The 27,504-nt window shown below is 50.8% G+C and overlaps 1 protein-coding gene across 3 annotated transcripts in view; it reads left to right on the top strand.

The window, feature by feature from the left end:
• LOC144946236 (protein kinase C delta type-like) overlaps positions 1 to 23,466 on the top strand; it is a 57,065-nt gene extending 33,599 nt beyond the window's left edge. For all 3 annotated transcript variants that reach the window (XM_078875115.1, XM_078875117.1, XM_078875114.1), the window contains exons 10-18: positions 4,046 to 4,136; positions 7,010 to 7,230; positions 7,825 to 8,001; positions 9,682 to 9,773; positions 11,368 to 11,430; positions 13,001 to 13,139; positions 18,296 to 18,484; positions 19,236 to 19,364; positions 22,878 to 23,466. In XM_078875115.1, the coding sequence (XP_078731241.1) occupies positions 4,046 to 4,136; positions 7,010 to 7,230; positions 7,825 to 8,001; positions 9,682 to 9,773; positions 11,368 to 11,430; positions 13,001 to 13,139; positions 18,296 to 18,484; positions 19,236 to 19,364; positions 22,878 to 23,033 (1,257 nt within the window). In that variant the 3' untranslated portion in view covers positions 23,034 to 23,466. The remainder of the gene's footprint in view (positions 1 to 4,045; positions 4,137 to 7,009; positions 7,231 to 7,824; positions 8,002 to 9,681; positions 9,774 to 11,367; positions 11,431 to 13,000; positions 13,140 to 18,295; positions 18,485 to 19,235; positions 19,365 to 22,877) is intronic.
• The last annotated feature ends 4,038 nt before the right edge of the window (positions 23,467 to 27,504 follow it).

Here is a 27,504-nt window from a genome sequence, read left to right as displayed (position 1 = left end):
TGTGGTGGCGCAACAGGTCAGTGCAGCCGATATCGTACTTATGTTTGCTGAACACGTCAGCAAACTCGATGAGCAAACCCCTCAATGCTCCCAATTGCACCCCGGACAAGTTAGCAGAACCCGCACACAGCGAGTCCAACCACTCAGTCCCCTCATCACTTTGAGGATGCGACTCGACAGTAAAATCTGCTTGAGCCACGAGCCGTTCCTCAACGGGCAGCGGCGCGGCGTGAGCCAGCACCGTTCCCTGCGCAATTACGGCCGGCCGCGACCCCGTATTCAGGACCATTACGAACGGCTCACTGTCCCCTCTCACCACGGTTTGAGCAACCGCTAAGTCGAGGCCCTTACTGGCTCTGTTTGACGGCCCCAACAGCACCCCCTGTGCCTCCGCACCCACCTCGAGTGGCTTCCTGAACCGAAGGGGTACTAACATTTGCGATCCCGGGGGTACCCGTACAGTGTGAGTCGCCAGCGCCTGCACCGTCGCACAAACCGTGCGCACTTTGATAGGGCTCGACAAGAAGGCAACCCGCCGACCTGACGGAAGCTCTATGCAGGCCTGATCAATAAGAATTTTGATGGGCATTTTTGACAAAAAGTCCGTACCTAGCAAACAGGGAACGGCCAGCGATGATGATACAAAAATAGGGCCCGCTAATTTAATGTCCCCAATGCAAATAGTCGCCCGAATCTGGCCGATGATCCCCAGGGATCCCCCATTCGCCGCATAAAATGGCACGTCTACCGGCAGAAGGGGTCTACTTTGGACGGGAAGAATGTTATAAATAAGGTCCGAGATGATGGTGGCCGACGCACCCGTGTCAACAAGCACCCGGACCTCAACCCCGTCAATGAACCCCGTTACCACGGACGACCCGGCTGACGCAGCCACGATCCTGTGGGCCAATTCGGACCACTCGACTGCTTGCGGGCCGCGTACGGACCCCCCCCGCCGAATTGAACCCCCGGCACCCAGCCGCGAACCCCCCACCGCGAAGCGGCGACCCGAATGTGCCGTGTTTGTGGACCGAACGTGTGAGGTGCCGCGACTTGCCGGGTTTTGTTGGGATGACTTGTGGCCCTGGTCGTCGTCCCGACGTGGTCCTGCGGCGCGCGGACGCGGGGCCCGGCACCCGGCTGCGACGTGACCCCGAAGGCCGCAGTTGTAGCAGACGACGAACGTCGTAGGTTTCGGTTGCTCCAGCTTGCGGGGCGAACGTGTGGGCGAACGACCTCCCGTTCTCCACTCCCCCGGACACGATGCAGCGAAGCCCCGCTCCTGCACCGCAGCTGGCTGAGGTTCGGCGATCGTGGCGGCCAGTGCCGCATTCCCCGGCCATTTGCAGACGACCCCCGGCTTGCGTTTGAGGACCTCGTACGCGTGAATGCTCGTGGCGATCGCCAGGGAGCAGATCTCCATCTCGTCTGCCACGTTGATGGGGACCCCCAACTCGTGGGCCAACACCAGCAGCTGCTCCGTCACCATGGCGTCCTTCCCCTCCTTATCCATGCGGGGAAAAGCCGCGTCCGCCAAGGCGAGCAGTGCCGTGCGGTAGGCTAGCGTCGTTTCCCCAGCCACCTTCCGCCGATCGTAGAACTGGTGGCGGCACGTGGAGGGCGGCCCGAACACCTTCGCCATCAGGTGTAGTGCGGCCTGGAGCGTAGAGCGGGACGACCTTGCAGCAGATGTGAAGGCTGCAAGCGCGTCGTCGTCAAGCATCGCTGGCAACGCACGCAGGGCAGTGGTGTCGGACCACCCCGACATCTCCTGATGAGCGAGGAACCTTCGTTGGAAGGCTCCCCAGTCGCCCCCATCCGCCTTGAACGCCGACAGCGCGGGCAATCTTTGCTGGAGGACCCGATCGTCGTCGACGTCGGAGAGATTTTCCCGCGCTCCGCTGGAGTTGTGTAAAATGTCGGCTCGGTTGTCAGGCGCAAAATGGAGGGCTCCGGCGCGCGCCGATGACGTGGGCTGCGCTGCGCGGAGGTGTCCGGCCACGTGGCGTCCGTCTTTCCCGCCAATCGGTGGCGGCCCCCCAAAAACGGCGGCAACTTCCAGGCTTTTGGCGCGAAGCGCCCTTTGGCGGGAATCCTCCACCGTCGCTTCCTCCACGACCCCCGCAGCCGTTTTTCCGCTCGCCGGAACGGAGATGTCGGCCAAGACAGCGGCGGCGGCGAGTAGCAACTCCGCCAAGCGGGCGTGCGCGTCCTGGAGGCCGGTGTCGGAGGCAAGCGGAGCGTCGGCCATCACCGCGAAGTGCTGCATCGGCGGCAACTCCTCGTCCTCTACTCCCGAGGTCGGTGTCCCCGGTACGCCGTCGTCATCCCGACCTCGCTCGTGGGTACGGGTAGTCTTCCTTGTGTCCATACTTCTTGAAGACAGGTTTACTTCTGACGCCAGTTGTAATGTAGTAACTCCACGGGAGACGACTTCACGGGTAACACACTCTTTATTTTATCAAACTTGGTTACAGGTGACTAACACCTACTTTGTATCTCGGGTGACAAACACCCACTTAGCTACTTGGCGACTAACGCCCACTGAGCTACTCGGATGACCAACATCCACTTAGTACTCGGGTGACAAACACCCACTTAGCTACTTGGCGACTAACGCCCACTGAGTTACTCGGATGACCAACATCCACTTAGTACTCGGGTGACAACCACCCACTTAGCTACTTGGCGACTAACGCCCACTGAGCTACTCGGATGACCAACATCCTCTTAGCTACTTGGCGACTAACGCCACTGAGCTACTCGGATGACCAACATCCACTGAGTACTCGGGTGACAAACACCCACTTAGCTACTTGGCGACTAACGCCCACTGAGCTACTCGGATGACCAACATCCACTTAGCTACTCGGCGACTAACGCCACTGAGCTACTCGGATGACCAACATCCACTTAGCTACTCGGCGACTAACGCCACTGAGCTACTCGGCTTCACTAGGTCTTCAGCTCCGTCTTCGGGTCTTCAACTGGGTAACTCACCCCGAGTGCTCTCGCGCGTCCCCCTTTATACCCCACCTGCGGACGTCGCTGCGAGCACCCACTTATTCGACCAATCGCCGGGCGCTGGCTACGATCCTCTTTTCCCACATCTCATCGTGCCTCACCACTCACTCCGCGCCGCCTCGTCATCTGTCACTCCCGGCGCGCGCGTCCACACCACGCCCACAACGCGTGCCCAACCCCGCACCCCGCGCCGCCCCGTGATCCATCACTGTCACAGTCGGCGCACGTCAATACCACCACTACATTAAGATGGTATCTTTGTAAAGGTGCCAGCTTTGTTAAGGCACTAGATGTGCGACTATTGCCCTTGTCCACCGTACAAACCCCGCTGTGATTTCGCCGAGAGCCCCTGGCCAGGAGCCTCTCCCAGCACCTGGGCCACATTCGCTCCATGGCCCAACCTCGGGTTAAGGGCACGGAGGCCGCTCGTTACCATTCAGTCTCACGGCACTAGCGCGAAAGGCTCCGATGATGCAGCGCAGTCCGTTCTCCTGCAATGCTGCATGGTGTTTTTAGAATGCGGATTGGATACAGCACAGCGAATGTAATCTGGGAACGCATTTTTTTGTCATTACGCGGGTGTGCGAATTGGATATAATGTGATCGAGTGAACGGAACTACGTCACGCGAGTCCAAATAAGCGGTTGTTGTAACGGCTGCCTTGGCGTAGTATCACACAAGGCATTGGGATATTTCTGGATGCTTCTAGATGCTACCCACGTGCCTCAGTCTTTGTTCAGCCTGTCTTACGCATCTCGCGTGTCATCGCGGAACGTGCTTTACCCTCATATTATATATTATTTATTACAACGCGATTTTTCCGGCACGCGGTGTTCTTCGGGAACGCAACGACTACCGCAACGTTACGGGAGAACAGACTGTAACAACAATAACAGCAGTAGTAGTAGTAGCGAGTAGGTGGTCATCCTCTTGCGATGGAGTCGTTGTTTGGGAGGGATCTGGGTGCCGCCCACACTGCTACGCCAGCGCTGAGTGCCCCACGCCGCTGTCTACTCCACAGATGAATAAACAGAAGGGAGCTCTGGGCGAGTTCCAGAATTTTGAGAACATGATCCCCAACTTGCAGAAGGCCATCCAAGCGCAGGAGCAAGGTACGTGTCGACTGCCCCGCCCATGCCAGTCTTCCCGCGCTTCTTTACCCGCGATGTGACTCATCATCGCGTGGAAATTTAGAGCAGCCAAGAACTCTGAACGCGCAATGCCGGGTGTAAATGTTGAGGGATAAGACGGAGGACCCAGAGAAAAATCCACGTGACCACAGGGGAAACATGCAAACTCCTATATACAGCAGGCGTCAGACTCGGGATCAAAGCCATAACCTCCTGTATACCAGGCGAGGTAGTTAACATCTTGCCAAACGTGACGCGTCTTCCATTTATAGCCCTGCAGAACCAGTGGGGAAAATTCCACATTCCTCGGGTGGAGGGCGAGTATATCCGTAGGAGAACCCTTGTTGTGCTTCTCCACAAATGAGTATGTGATGTATCCATCCCGGAGGGAGGGGAGGGATGATGGGCTGAGTGGAGGGTGGGTTGGTGAGTAGGTGGAGGGTGGGTGGGTGAGTGGGTGGGTTAGTGGTGTGATGACCACGCACGCACACATGGCCTACATCCGGCGTATGCACAGGAATCCAGGAAGGAATCCAGCCAGCAAACCTCTTTAGAAACACAGTCGACTCTCGATTATCCTCGCTCACGACACGGAAGACTGCAGCAGATTATTAAAAATCGCGGATAATCCAAAAATATAAATTTTCCGCGGATCTCTATGCCAAAAACCACTAATATACAGTGAGGGAAAAAATATTTGATCCCCTGCTGATTTTGTACGTTTGCCCACTGACAAAGAAATGATCAGTCTATAATTTTAATGGTAGTTTTATTTGAACAGTGAGAGACAGAATAACAACAAAAACATCTAGAAAACCCATGTCAAAAATGTTATAAATTGATTTGCATTTTAATGAGGGAAATAAGTATTTGACCCCCTCTCAATCAGAAAGAGTTCTGGCTCCCAGGTGTCTTTTATACAAGTAACGAGCTGATATTAGGAGCACACTTTTAAAGGGAGTGCTCATAATCTCAGCTTTTACCTGTATAAAAGGCACCTGTTCACAGAAGCAATCAATCAATCAGCAGGGGATAAAATACCTTGTTCCCTCACTGTAGGTATACATTCTGTTTAAGCTAAGAAAATGTAGTTTATCACTGCGTGTGCTCAATCTTAATAACACTTTCCTGCTCCCGCGCATATGACTCGGCCCACTAAGTGGATGACAGCAGAGCCACACCAATCAACTTCAATCAAACTCCGCCACCTACTGTGTGTAAAGATATGGCAACTACTGTACTGTAGGATTAACTGGAGCAACATTTCCAAGAACAACGATGTGTAACTGTTTTTATATTATTCATTCTCAGTGGACCCTCCCCCTCCAGATGTTCTTTTTGGACAATTTTTGGAAACCTGTTGATCAACTTTTTACCCCCACATCTGGAGGGGGAGGGTCCACTGAGAATGAATAATATAAAAAGTTACACATCGTTGTTCTTCGCCAAGCAGCTTGGTGAGAAGGTGACAACAGTTGGTGCGATTATTCGCAAATGGAAGAAACACAAAAGAACTGTCAATCTCCCGCGGCCTGGGGCTCCATGCAAGATCTCACCTCGTGGAGTTGCAATGATCATGAGAACGGTGAGGAATCAGCCCAGAACTACACGGCAGGATCTTGTCAATGATCTCAAGGCAGCTGGGACCATGGTCACCAAGAAAACAGTTGGTAACACACTACGCCGTGAAGGACTGAAATCCTGCAGCGCCTGCAAGGTCCTCCTGCTCAAGAAAGCACATATACATGCCCGTCTGCAGTTTGCCAATTAACATCTGAATGATTCAGAGGACAACTGGGTGAAAGTGTTGTGGTCAGATGAGACCAAAATGGAGCTCTTTGGCATCAACTCAACTCGCCTTGTTTGGAGGAGGAGGAATGCTGCCTATGACCCCAAGAACACCATCCCCACCGTCAAACATGGAGGTGGAAACATGATTTGGGGGTGTTTTTCTGCTAAGGGGACAGGACAACTTCACCGCATCAAAGGGACGATGGACGGGGCCATGTACCGTCAAATCTTGGGTGAGAACCTCCTTCCCTCAGCCAGGGCATTGAAAATTGGTCGTGGATGGGTATTCCAGCATGACAATGACCAAAAACACATGGCCAAGGCAACAAAGGAGTGGCTCAAAAAGAAGCACATTAAGGTCCTGGAGTGGCCTAGCCAGTCTCCAGACCTTAATCCCATAGAAAATCTGTGGAGGGAGCTGAAGGTTCGAGTTGCAAAACGTCAGCCTCGAAACCTTAATGACTTGGAGAAGATCTGCAAAGAGAAGTGGGACAAAATCCCTCCTGAGATGTGTGCAAACCTGGTGGCCAACTACAAGAAACGTCTGACCTCTGTGATTCCCAATAAGGGTTTTGCCACCAAGTACTAAGTCATGTTTTGCAGAGGGGCCAAATACTTATTTCCCTCATTAAAATGCAAATCAATTTATAACATTTTTGACATGCGTTTTTCTGGATTTTGTTGTTGTTATTCTGTCTCTCACTGTTCAAATAAACCTACTATTAAAATTATAGACTGATCATTTCTTTGTCAGTGGGCAAACGTACAAAATCAGCAGGGGATCAAATACTTTTTTCCCTCACTGTATATTAGTATATACTGAAGCAGTAGTATCCCAGTAATATCTACTACTACACACGCTACATACAATAGAGTCGGTAGTATATACTGACTCTACAGTAGTATCTACCAACTCTATTGTATGTAGGGTACAAAATGCGATTGAGAGTTCAGGGCGGCGAGTGCGCCTGTTCCGGTAGAGGTCGGCGAAACCACAAAACACCACCACCGCCACCACCGCGTGCGCTCACAAGCTCCCCCGCTCCTGCTTTGTTTGCCGGCAGCCAGAGAAGACGGTGGTGGCGACGACTCTTCATACAACATCACCTGCCCCAAGAGCCCCGACGAGTCGCCGACGAGCCCCGTCCCTCCCACTTCGCCCGGTCTGCTCTCCCCCACGCAGCCCGGACGCGCCTCCTTGGGTCAGGCTCCTCCCAAGCCCATCAAGCTAGGCCTCAGCGACTTCATCTTCCACAAAGTGCTCGGGAAGGGCAGCTTTGGAAAGGTGATGGCTTGTCTCTCTGCTGAGTTCTGTCTGGTTGTCTCTGAGTTCGATCTGGTCCTGTGGTCTATCTGGTTGTTTCTGAGTTCTATCTGGTTGTCTATGGGTTCTATCTGGTTGTCTATGGGTTCTATCTGGTTGTCTATGGGTTCTATCTGGTTGTTTCTGAGTTCTATCTGGTTGCCTCTGTGGTCTATCTGGTTGTCTATGGGTTCTATCTGGTTGTCTCTTGAATTATATCTGGTTGTCTCTGAGTTCGATCTGGTTGTCTCTGCTAAGATAGAAATTGTTGTCTCCGAGTTATATCTGGTTGTCTTTGCTGAGTTCTGTCTGGTTGACTGCTGAGTTCTATATGGTTGTCTCTGCCGAGTTTTATTTGGTTCTGACTTATATCTGGTTATCTTTGAGTTCTATCTGCTTGTTTTTGCTCTGAGTTATATCTGTTTAATCTCTAAAAAAAATTGCTTTTGTGATCTTGGTGACAGACGTCGTGATTGCAAAACGTGTTCATCTTGCTCTCTGGAGCCCTTTCTCGCGTTAGATCGTTATCCACTGCCGCTCTGGTCTGTTCACGCATCCACCGCCGCCGCCACGCAGGTCTTCCTGGCCGAACTGAAATCTCGCCCAAGGAACTTCTTTGCCATCAAGGCCCTGAAGAAAGACGTGGTGATCATGTCGGACGACGTGGAGTGCACCCTCGTCGAGAAGCGCATCCTCTCCCTCGCCTGGGACCACCCCTACCTGGCACATCTCTACTGCACCTTCCAGACCAAGGTGAGGGAGCCTCCTCACCGGCGCCATCGTCACAGCCTCACCACCGTGACAGCCTCACCACCATCACAGCCTCACCGCCATCACAGCCTCACCACCATCGCAGCCTCACAACCATCGCAGCCTCACCACCATCGCAGCCTCACCACTGTGAGAGCCTCACCACCATCACAGCCTCACCACCATCGCAGCCTCACCACCATCACAGCCTCACCACCACCACAGCCTCACCATCGTCACAGCCTCACCACCATCACAGCCTCACCACCATCACAGCCTCACCACCATCACAGCCTCACCACCATCACAGCCTCACCGCCATCACAGCCTCACCACCATCGCAGCCTCACCACCATCACAGCCTCACCACCACCACAGCCTCACCATCGTCACAGCCTCACCACCATCGCAGCCTCACCACCATCACGCCTCACCGCCATCACAGCCTCACCACCATCGCAGCCTCACCACCATCACAGCCTCACCACCACCACAGCCTCACCATCGTCACAGCCTCACCGCCATCGCAGCCTCACCACCATCACAGCCTCACCACCATCGCAGCCTCACCACCATCGCAGCCTCACCACCATCACGCCTCACCGCCATCACAGCCTCACCACCATCGCAGCCTCACCACCATCACAGCCTCACCACCACCACAGCCTCACCATCGTCACAGCCTCACCATCGTCACAGCCTCACCGCCATCGCAGCCTCACCACCATCACAGCCTCACCACCATCACAGCCTCACCACTGTGACAGCCTCACCACCATCACAGCCTCACCACCATCACAGCCTCACCACTTTGACAGCATCACCACCATCACAGCCTCACCACCATAACAGCCTCACCACTGTGACAGCCTCACCACTGTGACAGCCTCACCACCATCACAGCCTCACCACCATCACAGCCTCACCACTTTGACAGCCTCACCACCATCACAGCCTCACCACTGTGATGATAATCTATGCATTGTCTTGGAAACTGATTGTTTGCATGTTTTGCCACAGGTATGTGTGGTTAATGCAGACTTGATGCCTTGCAATCGGTATCTATTTGGTGTTTTTACATCTTAACACCTCCTGTTTTATGGTCAGAAAGGGTAAAACCTATTCTTATGTTTCATAATTTTTGATACTGGCATAACGGTGCCATAGATATAACTGCGCGGACCCGAGCTATGCATGCTGTGACACGTGGAATTGTCTTTGTGCTGTTCGCCTTTTCGCGTTGTTCTCTCGTCTAACACTGGTGGTGAGACTAGGCCATGAAGAAGGTTGCTGTCTCTGGTGTAGGCCAATCAAAGACAATGCTTGTATTATTATAATTATCAGAGCATGTTTGTTGGCACGCCTTGCCACAATGTAGTGTGTGTGGTGGTTAATGCAGACTTTTGATGCCTTGCTAAAAGGTGTGTGTGTCTATGCAGCGTTTTAGCATCTTAATACAAGTCCTGTTGTTTTATTGCCAGAAAGAAAGAAAAAAGGAGTAAAAACTGCCCCATTATTATTTTTCATGATGTTACGAGCCACCCCTCCGAGGCCACGCAGCCTGATCGCCCCCTTGCTCTGCGGCGCTGCGGCGCTGTCTCTCTGTCTCTCTCTCTGTCTCTCTCTCTCTTTGTCTCTGTCTCTTTGTCTGTCTCTGTCTCTCTGTCTCTGTCGTTGTTGCAGGAGCACCTCATGTTTGTGATGGAGTATCTGAACGGGGGCGACCTCATGTTTCACATCCAGGTCAAGGGTCGCTTCGAGATCGACCGAGCAACGTGCGTACACACACACACACAAAATCAGAGTATTTATTTACACTGCAGGAGGAATCTGATGAGCTATAAAGCTCTTTTTCACAGATGTCCAGTCGGGGCACGTGGCAAGAACATTACAAATACAAACAGGAGAAAAAGTACGATAGTAGTGCAAAGTACAAGAAAGGTGAAAAAATCACCAACACACATACAAATACAACTATATCATCCCCATCCTACCAGACAAATCCCACTGAACTATTAACTTATTATTCAAAAGCGACCTGACTATCACAAATTATCGCTCACACTCACAGCGCTCTGCCATCCTGCGGTCACTCCTCCCTCACCTCCCTCCCGCTCGCATCCCTTACCCTCCAACTTAATCCCGTTAACCCGACTTGCGCTCGCAAACTCTGTCCGTGTGCCTGATGGGGCTGGTTGTTGTTGTCGCAATTACTGGCAGGAAATGTCACGGTACTCAAATTGTAAATGTTGTCGTGGGTTTACTCTCCAGCACACAACCGGTGTGTGCTGAACTAGTATACTGCACTATACACTACGCTATACACTACACTGATTGTAAATGTTGTAGTGGATTTACTCTGCCGCACACAACCGGTGTAGTGCTGTACTAGTATACTACACTATACACTACACTATACACTACACTATACACTACACTATACACTACCGTATAAACTACGCTATATACTACACTGATTGTAAATGTTGTCGTGGGTTTACTCTGCCGCACACAACCAGTGTGTGCTGAACTAGTATACTACACTATACACTACACTATACACTACACTATACACTACACTATACACTACACTATACACTACACTGTACACTACCATATAAACTACGCTATATACTACACTGATTGTAAATGTTGTCGTGGGTTTACTCTGCCGCACACAACCGGTGTGTGCTGAACTAGTATACTACACTATACACTACACTATACACTACACTATACACTACACTATACACTACACTATACACTACACTATACACTACCATATAAACTACGCTATATACTACACTGATTGTAAATGTTGTCGTGTGTTTACTCTGCTGCACACAACCGGTGTGTGCTGAACTAGTATACTACACTATACACTACACTATACACTACACTGATTGTAAATGTTGTCGTGGGTTTACTCTGCCGCACACAACCGGTGTGTGCTGAACTAGTATACTACACTATACCCTACACTATACACTACACCATACACTACACTATACACTACACTATACACTACACTACAGTATACACTACACTACACACTAGTACTGAACTAGTAAACTAATTGGCACGTTATGTTTATGTGACAAACCCTTACTGATTGGTTGTGTCGGGTGGTGGCAGGTTTAACGACACATTTATATTCACGCAATCTAACCCAACAAAAAAACCTCTGCTACGCTCATTCTCAAACGCATTCTATAATTCACCTATTCAAATGCGTTTCCCCCTATTTTACACCCATTGCCCCCTCTTCACACCCCACACACTCAGCTCACTCAGCCCGCTCAACTTTGCTGTCATCATCGCAGTCGTTCTGCCGTTCATACGCCCCCCCCCCCCCCGATCTCATTGCAGGTTCTATGCAGCCGAGATCGTGAGCGGACTCCAGTTCCTGCATGAACGGGGGATCATTTACAGGTAAGGTAGGGGGGGAACCCTCGCGCACGGCCCAGCGGCATGGCGAGCGGCCCGCAAGTGGGAAGGTTGCGAGTTCAAATCCTGATCTGCTGCTTCGCAGCAGATGAGGCTGTGACGATATTAACTAGCTCGCCTGGTACGCAAGAGGTCATGGGTTCGATCCAGAATCTGACCCCTACTGTATATTTGGAGTTTGCGTGTCTTTCTCCCCGTGGTCGTGTGAATTCTTTACTCCGGGTCCTCTGGTTTTTCTCTCCACATTTAGAATCATGCATTGAGATTACAGTGGTCGCTCAGTTGACGATATAAATTGGTACCACGAACACCGTCGTTAATTAAAATTATCGTTAATCGAATGTGGGAAATGCACGTTAAAGGTTTAATGTGTTCCAAGACGATCGGAAGTTGACCTCTTTAACCCTAATAATATTTAAACACACAATTTTTAAGAACATGTTATGTATTCAAAAGAGTTGTTTCCGTAAGTAACACACATCAAACATTAAAAAGCGAGCAGCCAGTTGCTCTAAAAACGCTCACAAAAGGGTGGGTCGCTGATTGGCTGAGGTCTGCCGAGTCCACTTAGGGAGCGTTCCGATTGGTCGAAATTGGTAGCCGCGTGACATCGTAAGACATACCATTTATCGAAAATGTATCGTTAATAGAAACAATGAGACCCCTATGGGAGGCGAATCGTTTCCTGAAATGTCATTAATCGATGGGACCGTGAACTGAGGGACCAATGCATTTAGATTAATTTGTTGCTATTAAATGTCCACGCGATAAGCCACTTTGTTGAGCTGTTATTTGTGGCCAGGATGCTTCTGAAAAATAAGTTAATAGCTCAGTGGGCTTTATCTGGTAGGGTGGGGATGGTTTAGTTTAATTTGTATGTGTTTGGGTGATTTGTTTATCTTTCTTGTACTTTGCACTACTATAATGTTTTTGTACTGATTGTTGTTGTAACATTTTTTCCCGTCGCTACTGGAAAATCTGTGAAAAAACGTTGTATAGCTCATCGGATTGCTCCAGTATAAGAAAATATTCTGATTCAGACATTGGCAAGCCATTGTATGTCCATTGTTGATGTAGGTATGTTGAACTTCTTTCACACCATACATAGCCAACCATGTTAACCAGAGGTGCGGGAGAATGACAACAAACTCAACACAAAAAGCAGTTATAAAGAAATTCGTTTTCAATCTAGGTGATTTAAAGGTGCATAGCTCCAGTGGCTTCCTAACATCGGAAGGAAGGGCATTCCAGACGACCACAGAAGCACAGGTGAAAGCACCGCGTGATGCCGTTACCCCTGTCTTTGTTCGATGGTCAGCCAAAAGTCGCGGCTGCTGCTACGAGGATGACCGGAGTGTCACGTGACCATGGTTGATTCATGGTGCCGCGGTCCAACTTGGCCAAATTAGAAAAAATTCCGCACAAACGACTCGACTGGGAGTATCGCACACAGCACCCGCCCCCCCGCACTGCGAAAACTTTCCAAGACCCTGGCGAGACTCACGGAGGTACAAACACCCCCCCCCCCCGCCACCCCCATTTCGTTCTGCCCCAGGGACCTGAAGCTGGACAACGTCCTCTTGGACAAGGACGGCCACGTCAAGATTGCTGACTTCGGCATGTGCAAGGAGAACATCGTGGGCGATGTTCGCGCCGGCACCTTCTGCGGCACCCCGGACTACATTGCCCCAGAGGTGAGGCAAAGATGTGCAGGGTAGTGAACATGACAAGGGGTTCTCGTGGGTTCAGTGGAGAGGGGTGGAAACAGGTGCAGGGTACTGTACGAGGGAAGGTTCTAGAAGGAAAGTAGAAGACAGTGGAGTCTGTCGGAAGAATCTACCAGGCGAAAGTGCTGGAAGTTACCGGGGTGTGGCTGAGCGGGTATATAAGGGGGAGCGAGGCCGGCAATCGGGGCACTGGCTCGGGGACTGAAGGTAGACGACATCGGGGCTGACTGTCTGAGATCTACATGGTGGAAACCATCAAGAAGGACTGTTCGAGATCTACATGGTGGAAACCATCAATAAGGACTGTCCGAAATCTACATGGTGGAAACCATCAAGAAGGACTGTTCGAGATCTACATGGTGGAAACCATCAATAAGGACTGTCCGAAATCTACATGGTGGAAACCATCAAGAAGGACTGTTCGAGAACTACATAGTGGAAACCATCAAGAAGGTCTGTTCGAGATCTACATGGTGGAAACCATCAAGAAGTACTCTTCGAGAACTACATGGTGGAAACCATCAAGAAGGACTGTTCGAGATCTAAATGGTGGAAACCGCCATGAAAGACTGTCTGAGATCTACATGGTGGAAACCATCAAGAAGGACTGCTCGAGATCTGCATGGTGGAAACCATCAAGAAGGACTGTTCGAGATCTACATGGTGGAAACCATCAAGAAAGACTGTCTGAGATCTACATGGTGGAAACCATCAAGAAGGACTGTCCGAGATCTACATGGTGGAAACCATCAAGAAGGACTGCTCAAGATCTACATGGTGGAAACCATCAATAAGAACTGTCTGAGATCTACATGGTGGAAACCATCAAGAAGGATTGTCTGAGATCTACATGGTGGAAACCATCAAGAAGGACTGTATGAGATCTACATGGTGGAAACCATCAAGAAGGACTGTCTGAGATCTACATGGTGGAAACCATCAAGAAGGACTGTCTGAGATCTACATGGTGGAAACCATCAAGAAGGACTGTTCGAGATCTACATGGTGGAAACCATCAAGAAGGACTGTCTGAGATCTCCATGGTGGAAACCATCAAGAAAGACTGTCCGAGATCTACATGGTGGAAACCATCAAGTAGGACTGTCCGAGATCTACATGGTGGAAACCATCAAGAAGGACTGCTCAAGATCTACATGGTGGAAACCATCAATAAGGACTGTCTGAGATCTACATGGTGAAAAATATCAAGAAGGACTGTTCGAGAACTACATGGTGAAAACCATCAAGAAGGTCTGTTCGAGATCTACATGGTGGAAACCATCAAGAAGTACTGTTCGAGAACTACATGGTGGAAACCATCAAGAAGGACTGTTCGAGATCTAAATGGTGGAAACCGCCATGAAAGACTGTCTGAAATCTACATGGTGGAAACCATCAAGAAGGACTGCTCGAGATCTGCATGGTGGAAACCATCAAGACGGACTGTTCGAGATCTACATGGTGGAAACCATCAAGAAAGACTGTCTGAGATCTACATGGTGGAAACCATCAAGAAGGACTGTCCGAGATCTACATGGTGGAAACCATCAAGAAGGACTGCTCAAGATCTACATGGTGGAAACCATCAATAAGAACTATCTGAGATCTACTTGGTGGAAACCATCAAGAAGGAGTGTTTGAGATCTACATGGTGGAAACCATCAAGAAGGACTGTCTGAGATCTACATGGTGGAAACCATCAAGAAGGACTGTCTGAGATCTACATGGTGGAAACCATCAAGAAGGATTGTCTGAGATCTACATGGTGGAAACCATCAAGAAGGACTGTTCGAGATCTACATGGTGGAAACCATCAAGAAGGACTGTCTGAGATCTCCATGGTGGAAACCATCAAGAAAGACTGTCCGAGATCTACATGGTGGAAACCATCAAGTAGGACTGTCCGAGATCTACATGGTGGAAACCATCAAGAAGGACTGCTCAAGATCTACATGGTGGAAACCATCAATAAGGACTGTCTGAGATCTACATGGTGGAAAATATCAAGAAGGACTGTCTGAGATCTACATGGTGGAAACCATCAAGAAGGATTGTTCGAGATTTACACGGTGGAAATCATCAAGAAGGACTATTCAAGATGAATCTAGTGAGAACCACCGGGGCTGCAGATAATCATAGCCTTGTGAATGTATTAGTTATAATCTCGCCTTGTAAATACGTTACTGTAAAATAAATAACCTAAAAAATGGAACCTGCGAAGGAGCTTCTTTACAAATGTGCAAACCCCAATTCCCACTGGGCTGTGGGGGTGGCCAGGAGAGGGTAGCACAGCAAGTAGGTTATTTCCCCCCCCCCACCTATTTTTATTTTACCAAGTAAGGCCCCACTGAGCTGCTACATAGTTCTTTTTCAGAAGTGACCTGGCTATCACAAATGGCAGCTCAATGAAGTGGCTTATCACGTGCAAATTTACAGCAGCCAATCGCTCTAAATGCCTGATGACGATTCGCAATGTGGAGGGGAAAAACGGAGGACCCGGAAAAAAATCCACGCAACCACGGGGATGACATGCAAACTCCAAATATACAGGTGCCAGGGTCGGATCAAACCCACGACCTCCTGCATACATACCAGGTGAGGTAAAGCCAGCAGTGTAGGCCTCTGAGTGCTATCAATGCATGTGAGTGGGACCTCCTGGCATGCAACACCCTCCTGAAAACGTGTCTTAAGACTCACTGAGGGTCTATGGCATAACAAAAGAAAATTTCTCTGCAGACATTTTTCATTTTTACAAAGAGCAAAAGATTACAAGTGAGATGTTGAATTGTATGGAGGAGTGGGTGATTGGGTGGGTGAGCAAGAAGGTGAGTGGATGGGTGTGTGAGTGAGCGAATGGTTGAACGAGCAAGCGAGTGAGCAGGTGAGGGAGCGAGTGAGTGAACGGGTGTGTGTGGCTGAATGAGCGAGCGGTGGAATGAGCAGGTGAGCAAGCAGGTGAACGGGTGAGTGAGTGGGTGAACGGGTGTGTGTTGTCTTCTTGGTTCTTTCGGTAAAGTCACGTAGAAGGGAAGTAATAAAATAATAAAAATAAAACATAATAAAACAATTCTCACGACGTTTTGGCCACAACGCAAGCAGCCGTCCTCAGGCGAAGAATGAGAACATTATCAAGCTAGGAGCTTATATAGGTGTTGCGAGGAGGAGCGCCTTAACAAAAGAATGTGCATATGAAGAGGAATTTAGCATACCAATGGACAATGCGTAGGAGGTGGGCGGAGGGGTTTCAAAGTCCCATTATGCCCATGCATTATGCAGGATCAACAGCACCACGGGGGGGCGCAAGGAACAGCGTTAATAAAGGAAAGGAATGTTAGTGATATGTAGCTGCATTTACCAAACAACCACGTAGAAAACCAAAGTAAAAACTACATAAAAAAAAAAACTAAAATATAAACTGAAACTTACTATACTCTACAATAAGCTGAGTTACTAACAACAAATAATAAATTACAATTCTACGTCGTAAGAAGTATATAATATACTTCCATCTAAACTTTATTCTCTTAGCATATACAGTACTATATACTGCCATAGATAAACCCAACATTAAATTATATACTGTATTGCTGTAAACCACCCTATACTTTATACATTTTAATATAACACTATGTATTATTCAACTCACCCTAATGTGTATCGAAATGGTTTATTACGTCCTTCCAATGATTGCTAAGCCTGAATCCATCTTCTCGGTTAAAATTGTCTCTGTGTTTGTATATGTGAATCGCCTCATGAACGAATCTCTCATGATAGCCAGATGGCTTGCAGAGAACCTCCGTCTTGGAAAAGTCAATGTCATGTGAGCCCACTGAGTTGTAACAGTGGTCTGCCACGGCTGAGGTGTTTGTCCTACCGTGTTTTAGATCAGCTTTATGTTCACGAATGCGGTCTGAGACGTGTCGTTTGGTTTCCCCAATGTAACTGCTACCACAGAGGCAACTTAGTTTGTAGACGCCAGGGTACTGTATGTCTGGAATCACATCTTTTACAGATGGTACCAGATCACGGATTTTATGTACTGTGTTGAATCGGACCTGGATCTTGTGTTTAATCAGGATTTTGGAGATCTTTTTTGTGACCCCAGCAATGTAGGGTAAGGTGATGGTCTTGAAAGGCTCCTCAACAGGATCTTTCTTGATGGTTGGAGTGATGGCTTTGCGGATTGTGTAGTCGGAGTAACCATTAGCCTTAAGAGCTTGGCGTACGTGTTTGAGTTCACTGGAAATGTGTTCATGGTCGGAGATGCATTGGGCTCTATGATATAGAGTCTTGATGAGGGAATTCTTCTGGGATGGATGGTGGTGGGAATCCGGTTTTAGATAAGCATCCGTGTGGGTGGCTTTCCTGTAGACAGAGTGGCTCATTGAACCATCAGGTCTCCTTTTGATTAGGACATCCAAAAAGGGTAGCTTGCCATCATTTTCGACTTCCATGGTGAATCTGATGGCTGGGTGTATGGAATTGATGTGGTCGAGAAATTGGTCTAGAGCAGGCCGGCCATGTGGCCAGATGACAAAAGTGTCGTCTACGTACCTCTTCCATAAGGTCGGGCGTAGAGTGGCAGTCTGGATGGCGTCCGTCTCAAATTTCTCCATGAAGATGTTGGCTACAACCGGAGATAGGGGGGAGCCCATTGGGGTGCCCTCAATTTGCTTGCAGAAGGTTCATTCCAGGTGAAGTATGTATTGGTTAAGCAGTGTCTCACCAGGGGGGGTACCCCAGCATTTAGTCCTTGATGAACCAAGTCTTCAATGATTGCGATGGTGTCAGGCACAGGCACCTTGGTGAACAAGGAAACCACATCAAAACTGACAAGCAGGTCGTCTGGGGACAGGGCAATCCCCTTGATTGTCGATACCAGGTCAGTAGAGTTTAGTACTGCAGAGGTGGTTTTTCCAGTGAAAGGCCGGGTGTGTGTTGGTGAGTGAGCGGTTGAACGAGCAGGGGAGAGAGTGAGCAGGCGGGTAAGTGAGCGGGTGAACGTGTGTGTGTGTAAGATAGTGTCTGGTTGAACGAGCGAGTGAGCGAGTGAACACAACCCAGCATCTCAGCCAGTGCAAGCGCAGCGCTCTGTCCCCCTGACTGCCCGGGCCACCTTGCAGATCGTGATTGGACAGAAGTACAACTGCTCCGTGGACTGGTGGTCGTTTGGGGTCCTCCTCTACGAGATGCTCATCGGGCAGAGTCCATTCCGTGGTGACGACGAGGAGGAGCTGTTCGAGAGCATCCGCACCAGCGTGCCCTACTACCCGCGCTGGATCACCAAGGACTCGCGCGACATCCTGCCCCTGGTGAGTGAGTGGTGTTTCTCCCCCCCCCCCCCACCAGGTGAGCGAGACTCTCACGTGGAGGGGGAAAATCACCGGGCGACAGGGCGGTAACGCTCAGCAAGAAGCACCTGGGTTCGACTCCCGGCTTGGGCGCCCGTGTGTGCGGAGTTTGTGCGTTCTACCTTTGGTCCACATGGGTTTCCTCCCAAGGTTCTCCGGTTTCCTGCCATAGTTCTCGTTTGTTTTCACACAATGTAACTGACGTGAGCCAAATGTCCCGATGTGAATCAATGACACCGCAACCTGATTTTGAAACCTGCCAACCGTCGCCCCCTTGCTGCGAAAACTTTTCAGGACACTCCTGAAATAAAAGCCTTGAGAGGCGCTGAGGCTTCGTGTTTCGAGAAGAAGAAGAATTTCAATAATTATAATACAATATGAGCAATAATTGTGGTTAATGATTGTGTTATCATGGAGAGCGGTGGCACAATGGATAGCATTGCACTGCGCTATGAACCTGGTGACCCGACTTCAATTCCCAGTGACAAATAACTGAACTATTCCTGAGCCTCCACTAGGTCGACTCGGCCTCAAATGAGTACCTGGTGCGGTCTGTAAACATCTCCACTAGGGAGACAAAGGCGGCCGGGCGTGGTGCTGGCCACCAAATCCTTCGAGCGCCATGGCCGGCCCGCATCGGTGCCGCTTATGAAAAGCACTTGCCCCGACAGTCCGTTGAGGCTACAAGGGGAATGTTTGTCTTTGTTCTCAGCTTCTGGAGCGAGAACCCACCAAGAGACTCGGTGTCACCGGGGAGATCCGGCAGCACCCGTTCTTCCGCACCATCAACTGGGAAGCGCTGGAGAAGCGGGAGCTGGAGCCGCCCTTCAAGCCCCGTGTGGTGAGCAGTCGCAGTGCGACCTGGCGAGATCAATCGTAGAGTAACGCGGTGGGGAGATCAATCGTAGAGTGATGTGGTGGGGAGATTGTTGGTAGAGTGACGTGGTGGGGAGATCATTAGTAGAGTGACGTAGTGGGGAAATCGTTAGTCGAGTGACGCAATGAGGAGATCGTTGGTAGAGTGACGTGGTGGGGAGATTGTTGGTAGAGTGACGTGGTGGGGAGATTGTTGGTAGAGTGACGTGGTGGGGAGATTGTTGGTAGAGTGACGTGGTGGGGAGATTGTTGGTAGAGTGACGTGGTGGGGAGATTGTTGGTAGAGTGACGTGGTGGGGAGATTGTTAGTAGAGTGACGTGGTGGGGAGATTGTTGATAGAGTGACGTGGTGGGGAGATTGTTGGTAGAATGACGTGGTGGGGAGATTGTTGGTAGAGTGACGTGGTGGGGAGATTGTTAGTAGAGTGACGTGGTGGGGAGATCGTTGGTAGAGTGACGTGGTGGGGAGATCGTTGGTAGAGTGACGTGGTGGGGAGATCGTTAGTAGAGTGACGTGGTGGGGAGATTGTTAGTAGAGTGACGTGGTGGGGAGATTGTTGGTAGAGTGACGTGGTGGGGAGATTGTTGGTAGAGTGACGTGGTGGGGAGATTGTTGGTAGAGTGACGCGGTGGGGAGATCGTTAGTAGAGTGACGTGGTGGGGAGATTGTTGGTAGAGTGACGTGGTGGGGAGATTGTTGCTAGAGTGACGTGGTGGGGAGATTGTTGGTAGAGTGACGTGGTGGGGAGATTGTTGGTAGAGTGACGTGGTGGGGAGATTGTTGGTAGAGTGACGTGGTGGGGAGATTGTTGGTAGAGTGACGTGGTGGGGAGATCGTTGGTAGTGTGACGTGGTGGGGAGATTGTTGGTAGAGTGACGTGGTGGGGAGATTGTTGGTAGAGTGACGTGGTGGGGAGATTGTTGGTAGAGTGATGTGGTGGGGAGATTGTTGGTAGAGTGATGTGGTGGGGAGATTGTTGATAGAGTGACGTGGTGGGGAGATCGTTGGTAGTGTGACGTGGTGGGGAGATCGTTAGTAGAGTGACGCGGTGGGGAGATTGTTGGTAGAGTGATGTGGTGGGGAGATTGTTGGTAGAGTGATGTGGTGGGGAGATTGTTAGTAGAGTGACGTGGTGGGGAGATTGTTAGTAGAGTGACGTGGTGGGGAGATTGTTGGTAGAGTGACGTGGTGGGGAGATTGTTGGTAGAGTGACGTGGTGGGGAGATCGTTAGTAGAGTGACGTGGTGGGGAGATTGTTGGTAGAGTGACGTGGTGGGGAGATTGTTGGTAGAGGGACGTGGTGGGGAGATTGTTGGTAGAGGGACGCGGTGGGGAGATTGTTGGTAGAGGGACGTGGTGGGGAGATTGTTGGTAGAGTGACGTGGTGGGGAGATTGTTGGTAGAGGGACGTGGTGGGGAGATTGTTGGTAGAGGGACGTGGTGGGGAGATTGTTGGTAGAGGGACGTGGTGGGGAGATCGTTAGTAGAGTGACGTGGTGGGGAGATTGTTGGTAGAGTGACGTGGTGGGGAGATTGTTGGTAGAGTGACGTGGTGGGGAGATTGTTGGTAGAGTGACGTGGTGGGGAGATCGTTAGTAGAGTGACACGGTGGGGAGATCGTTGGTAGAGTGACGTGGTGGGGAGATCGTTAGTAGAGTGACGTGGTGGGGAGATTGTTGGTAGAGTGACGTGGTGGGGAGATTGTTGGTAGAGTGACGTGGTGGGGAGATTGTTGGTAGAGTGACGTGGTGGGGAGATTGTTGGTAGAGTGACGTGGTGGGGAGATTGTTGGTAGAGTGACGTGGTGGGGAGATTGTTGGTAGAGTGACGTGGTGGGGAGATTGTTGGTAGAGTGACGTGGTGGGGAGATTGTTGGTAGAGTGACGTGGTGGGGAGATTGTTGGTAGAGTGACGTGGTGGGGAGATCGTTAGTAGAGTGACGTGGTGGGGAGATTGTTGGTAGAGTGACGTGGTGGGGAGATTGTTGGTAGAGGGACGTGGTGGGGAGATTGTTGGTAGAGTGATGTGGTGGGGAGATTGTTAGTAGAGTGACGTGGTGGGGAGATTGTTGGTAGAGTGACGTGGTGGGGAGATTGTTGGTAGAGTGACGTGGTGGGGAGATCGTTAGTAGAGTGACGTGGTGGGGAGATCGTTAGTAGAGTGACGTGGTGGGGAGATTGTTGGTAGAGTGACGTGGTGGGGAGATTGTTGGTAGAGGGACGTGGTGGGGAGATTGTTGGTAGAGTGATGTGGTGGGGAGATTGTTAGTAGAGTGACGTGGTGGGGAGATTGTTGGTAGAGTGACGTGGTGGGGAGATTGTTGGTAGAGTGACGTGGTGGGGAGATCGTTAGTAGAGTGACGTGGTGGGGAGATTGTTGGTAGAGTGACGTGGTGGGGAGATTGTTGGTAGAGGGACGTGGTGGGGAGATTGTTGGTAGAGGGACGTGGTGGGGAGATTGTTGGTAGAGGGACGTGGTGGGGAGATTGTTGGTAGAGTGACGTGGTGGGGAGATTGTTGGTAGAGGGACGTGGTGGGGAGATTGTTGGTAGAGGGACGTGGTGGGGAGATTGTTGGTAGAGGGACGTGGTGGGGAGATTGTTGGTAGAGGGACGTGGTGGGGAGATCGTTAGTAGAGTGACACGGTGGGGAGATCGTTGGTAGAGTGACGTGGTGGGGAGATCGTTAGTAGAGTGACGTGGTGGGGAGATTGTTGGTAGAGTGACGTGGTGGGGAGATTGTTGGTAGAGTGACGTGGTGGGGAGATTGTTGGTAGAGTGACGTGGTGGGGAGATCGTTAGTAGAGTGACACGGTGGGGAGATCGTTGGTAGAGTGACGTGGTGGGGAGATCGTTAGTAGAGTGACGTGGTGGGGAGATTGTTGGTAGAGTGACGTGGTGGGGAGATTGTTGGTAGAGTGACGTGGTGGGGAGATTGTTGGTAGAGTGACGTGGTGGGGAGATTGTTGGTAGAGGGACGTGGTGGGGAGATTGTTGGTCGAGGGACGTGGTGGGGAGATCGTTAGTAGAGTGACACGGTGGGGAGATCGTTGGAAGAGTCACGTTGGGAGATCGTTCCTAGCATGACACGGTGGGGAGTGGTGGTGCAGTGGTTAGCGCTGCAGTGTGCTACGAACCCCGGCGGCCAGCGTTCGATTTCCGCTCACGGCCCAACATCTGTGACGATTATCTGAACCGGTCCTCAGCTTCACTGCGATGTATAATCAACGGCACTGGGGAGATAAAGGCGGCCGGGCGTGGTTCTGGCCTTACACCACATCCTCGTGTGCCATGCTGACCTGTGTGTGCGTGTGTATGTGTGTGCATGCGTGTGCGCATGTGTATGCATGTGTGCGTGTACGTGTGTGTGTATGTGTCTGTCTGTCTACATGTGTGTGTGCGTGCATGTGTGTGCGTGCGTGTGTACGTGTCTGTCTGTCTATGTGCGTGTGTGCGTGCACCGCCCTCCCCCCCCCCAGGGCTCCCCCGGGGACTGGAGCAACTTTGACAAAGAGTTCCTGCAGGAGAAACCTCGGCTCTCGCGGGGAGACCGCAACCTCATCGACTCTATGGACCAGGACACCTTCTCCGGCTTCTCCTTCGTGAGCCACGAGCTCAAGACCGTGCTGCGGTAAAACCGTCGCAGTGCGCTCGGCCACATCGGTTCAAATAATAAAGACGAGAAGAGGGGTGCGCGCGAGCAACTTGACAACAGATAACCCCACACGCGCTCGTCCTCCGTTCGGCCTCGTGTCGACAGATTCCTCCTCTCCCTCCTCCTCCGTCAAGCTTTAAACTTCATCACCACGGGCGTCTTCAGCTGTCGAGCTTTTGTTTCGTTTTGATTGGTGGACCGCGAACCGTTGACTTTTTCCGCATCTCGTCCTGAAGGTGCCCGCCCTGGCAGCTTGGACGCTAAAACGCCGCATAACTGAGAGGGAATTGCACGTCGACTCGCCCCGGTGAGAGAGCTGAAGCGGCGACGATGATGGTGACTGTCACGGCGCTCGCCCTTCCCCCCCCCCCCACTGCCGCCTCTGCCATACGGGCAACGGGAGGGCCTTTTTCCAATGAAATAATTTGCCGGCCCGCCTAGAATCGCTGCCGCATGGCTCTGACCCGAAAATGTATGATGAACCGCTAATCATGGCCGCGGAAAAGCCAGGCCGCAATTGCGTACTAAGTTGTTTTGTTCTTCTCATTGAACCCGGCGAGAGCGCGGGAGACAGAGAGAGAGAGAGAGATCGGTGACTTGGGTGGGTCACCCCTAAAATCACGAATGGATTTGCACAAAGCTCGTATTAACGAAACGCAACGGTGAAATGGTGCGGGATAGTCGCCTAAAGGTGGCCGCAGTCAGTCAGCCGCATGGCAAAAGCTTGGGATGGGAAATGCCCAACACAGCCCAAAGCAGAAAAGCCATCGGCGGTGGTGGCGGTTTGCGTGCTGAATTCGGACTATAAGTTACCGACGTAATGTTCCGGGTTTTTTCTTTTTTTAACACCGCTCGCCTCTAAGAATTCCAAATGCCTCTCTGCCTCGCGATGCACGATAGCACAAACTGAACGCGTGTTGGGAGAGGATTGACACGAGAACCAGTGAGACTCTTTTCCTGGCCGCTTGCAAATGTTACAAATGACTCGGGACGGCCACTTGACTGCAGAGAAATAAAACCGCGTCAGAACAACGGGCCACGTCGCCGGGGTGCAATGTCGGGTTAAGCGACTCGTGGGTTTAAGCGGAGACGCTGAAGTGCGACGCTTTGATGGGTTGCGGCTGGTCGGCAGCGACTGCGCAAAAAAACCACTCCGCGTTCTCTCACTTCACGAGGCTTTGCTCCAAGCTCCGAGGCCGAGCACGTCGATTGAGGCGCCGCATCACCCGGAGCGGGCGTGAGGCGACTGCGAAGGGGGGGTGCCTCGGGAGTAGTTCTGCAGCGCACGCTTCCGGAGGCCAATTCTTCATTTGCCATAGGAGGGGGGGGGGGTTAACGCCACGCCGCTTCCCGTGTGAGTCGCGAGTGAGGTGGTCAGCGTCTCGCGGGGACGGCGGCAGCGTCAACGGCACAGCCGGAGGTCGGAGCGACTGGAAAAAGGAGGAATGGCCTCGCGCGTGCGTGCATGCGTGTGTCCACATGCGCATGTGCGCACGCGAGTGGCTATTTTAGGTAACGCTGGCTTGACTTGCGTGCAGTATTTTCAAGTAGGGGCTGTTAACTGTATATATAAAACGATATATATAGTTTTATATATATAGTTTTATATATATAGTTATATAGAAAGTTACATGTATCGTCATATATAGTCTTTATAACTATATAACGGTCGCCTTCCACAGTGATGGAATTCCGAGGAGGCGATCTAATCACGTTTAGCTGGTGACGCCACGGCCGTTGGCAGAAGAGGTGCACAAAGTGCAACTAGCAGCGTAGCTCGACGACGCTCTGTGTGTCACGAAACACCACGCGGCCTTCGGAGTAGCAGACATTGTCCTACAGGTGCCACGTCTCGGGCAATAGTCCTCCTCCGTAGTGCGCGCAGAGGCAATCGTTGTGGGAACGGGCCTTGTTTGCGGATCGTGCCATCAGCCTGCTTCAATGGATGGCCCTAACGCGCGAGGCGCACGCCTCGAATCCGTGTCGAGGAGCTGCGGTTCGGCCCAAACAAAATCGGCAGCACGCTTTGGAATGCGCCCTCACCACCGGTCCCATGGACCGCCCCCAGTCTCACTCAAGAGGCCCTTGGATTCCTGCCCAGGGCACTGGCACTGGCCTTGTTCTCACGAGGACAACACTTCCCATGATGCAAAGTGCCGGCGACATTTTCGAATTTTACCTTTTAATATAAATACCTTTATTTTGTAGGAATGATTTTAGTTATTTTGCAGGATGTGTCTGGTACTTAGCGGCCGACCATAAATGACGTCACGCGATTTTGGACTATTTTTGATCCCCCCCCCCCTCGTCACACGGCGTCACAAAAAGTCACACCCCCCCTCAAATATGACATCACAAAGCTCTGCCCCCCTCCCCAAACCATATTTCCATTTTGAAAATAAAACATGCTTCAAATCGCTTTAAACTATTGTCATTGTAGTGCGTATTTAATGTGGCGCTGCACTCTGATGTTGTCGGAGTGTTGTTATAACAATTAGTGTTGTTATAACAATTCTATATTTATTTAAAGTTGCGAATTTTGATGTGACGTCACATTTCTCACCCCCCCCTCGTCACACATCGTCACACATGTCTGACCCCCCCCCCCTAGGTGCGTGACGTAATTTAGGACGGCCCCTTAAACAGCCAATAGGTAACTACTAATAGTTACCTATTAGTAATCAGAAAACAAAACAAAAAAGTTTAATTCCCACCAATCATCTCTTATCATCCACTCTCTAAACTTCTAGACTTATGTTCAATGTAGAAGAACCATAGCCCTAAACGCCACCTATTATAGATTAGTTTTTTTTATTTTAAGGTCACACACCACGGGGTGTTGGTATTGGCGAAATATGTCGAGGCATTTAATAGGCACTGGTGGCCAATCAGAGAGAGGCACGAGCATCATGTGACATGGGAGGCCAATAGAATAGATTTGGGGGACATCCACCGACATGCCGTAGAGACGCAAGCAGGGCTCTGTCTCGTAATGCAGGAAAATACGAGACTCTAAAGTGACTGCCACGCGTGTGAACACAACCCACTGTGCTCACACGCACGGGCGCCACGGTGGCGAGATATTATCTGCCTCGCCTGGTGTGCAGGAAGCCGTGGGTTCGATTCCGACCCTGACGCCTGCTGCTGTCTATTTGTAGTTTGTGTGTCTCTCTCTCTCCCCGCGATGGCGTGGATTTTAATCCGGGCTCCGTTTTTTTTCACTGCGCTGAAGAGTTTATTTTGGCCGTCATCAATTTCCATGTGCTGATGAGCCACTTCGCTGAGCTATCGTTTGTGATAGCCGGGTCGCTTCTGACAAAGAGAGCGACATTGCAGCTCAGTGGGGCCTTCCTTATCTGGTAAAATAAAAACTTGTTTTAAATAGTTCATAGTTTACTCGACACCACTTGTCTATTCTCATGAGCGAAGCTTCCAGCTCGCACGAGGCGGCCCCGGGACGCTCTGATCAGGCGGCGTGCTCGCCGCTCGTTGCGGACCGTCCTCAGTTCGAATCCGGCAGACCCGCCCTGGATAATTCCCTGGGAGGCTATTTGACCGTAAAATATTAACGCCATCATCTTCTTCAGAGTGGACGCCGCAGATCGAGCGAGGCCGTTCGCAAGAGTAAGCCGCTGTGTGCCGGATGTCACGGTCCAAACGTGCAGCAAATTTGAAAACAAAAATTACACCGCAAACGATTCTGTCGGGAGTTTGCAAACCGACCATCGCCCACTGACTGACGACTTAACCGGGCCCTCCTGAACAGGAGCTGAGGCCGGGCGATGCTCTGCGGGGTTAAAGCGCACAACGATAAGGGCAACGATCGCAGCCTTTTGGGGCACGAGGCATCGTCAGCATCGCGTTACGGTGCTTGGCAATGCGAAAAAAATGAGTTATCCACATCCAATGTTTTCGGGAAAGTTGTATTCTCCTCTCACCTGCGGTCAAAGGCGTTCATAAAGCTGCGTATTTTTTGGACGTTAAAAGTGCCGCGTGCTGTGCTCGCGTAGTCGCGGTGTTCGTGTTGCGGTGCCAGGTCGCTGCTTGCGTCCGCGTTGAGCCACTCGGCCGTCGTTCTCGTCGCAGGCATGGCGCGCGCTCCACACAGATGCAATCAGCCGGCAAACAGTGCTGGATTAAGCTCGTGCGGGGCCTGCAGCATGATGTTATAAAAGGGCCATGAATTAAAAAAACACGTAAATATTAAAACACAAATTTTTAACTTGCACAGTAAAGTTAATTTATTTTTTCACTTGCCTATACAGCCAGATAATACGACAAATCGCTAACCTTAAACAACCAGTCGTTCATAAAAGTTGAAGGCAGTATAGTACTATAGTAATAGAGCAAGTGCAGAATCACCGAACCGGAATTGATAGCTTGAAAGCATTTAGCGCGGGGTCCTTCAAAGTGCGGGGCCCGAAGCATGTGTAGCTACTTTTGCTACGAGG

The sequence above is a fragment of the Lampetra fluviatilis genome, chromosome 40 (genome assembly GCF_964198595.1).
Source record: "Lampetra fluviatilis chromosome 40, kcLamFluv1.1, whole genome shotgun sequence".
Classification (NCBI taxonomy): Eukaryota; Metazoa; Chordata; class Hyperoartia; order Petromyzontiformes; family Petromyzontidae; genus Lampetra; species Lampetra fluviatilis.
Note: the sequence above shows the minus strand (reverse complement) of the source record. Positions and strands in the feature narration are given on the sequence as shown.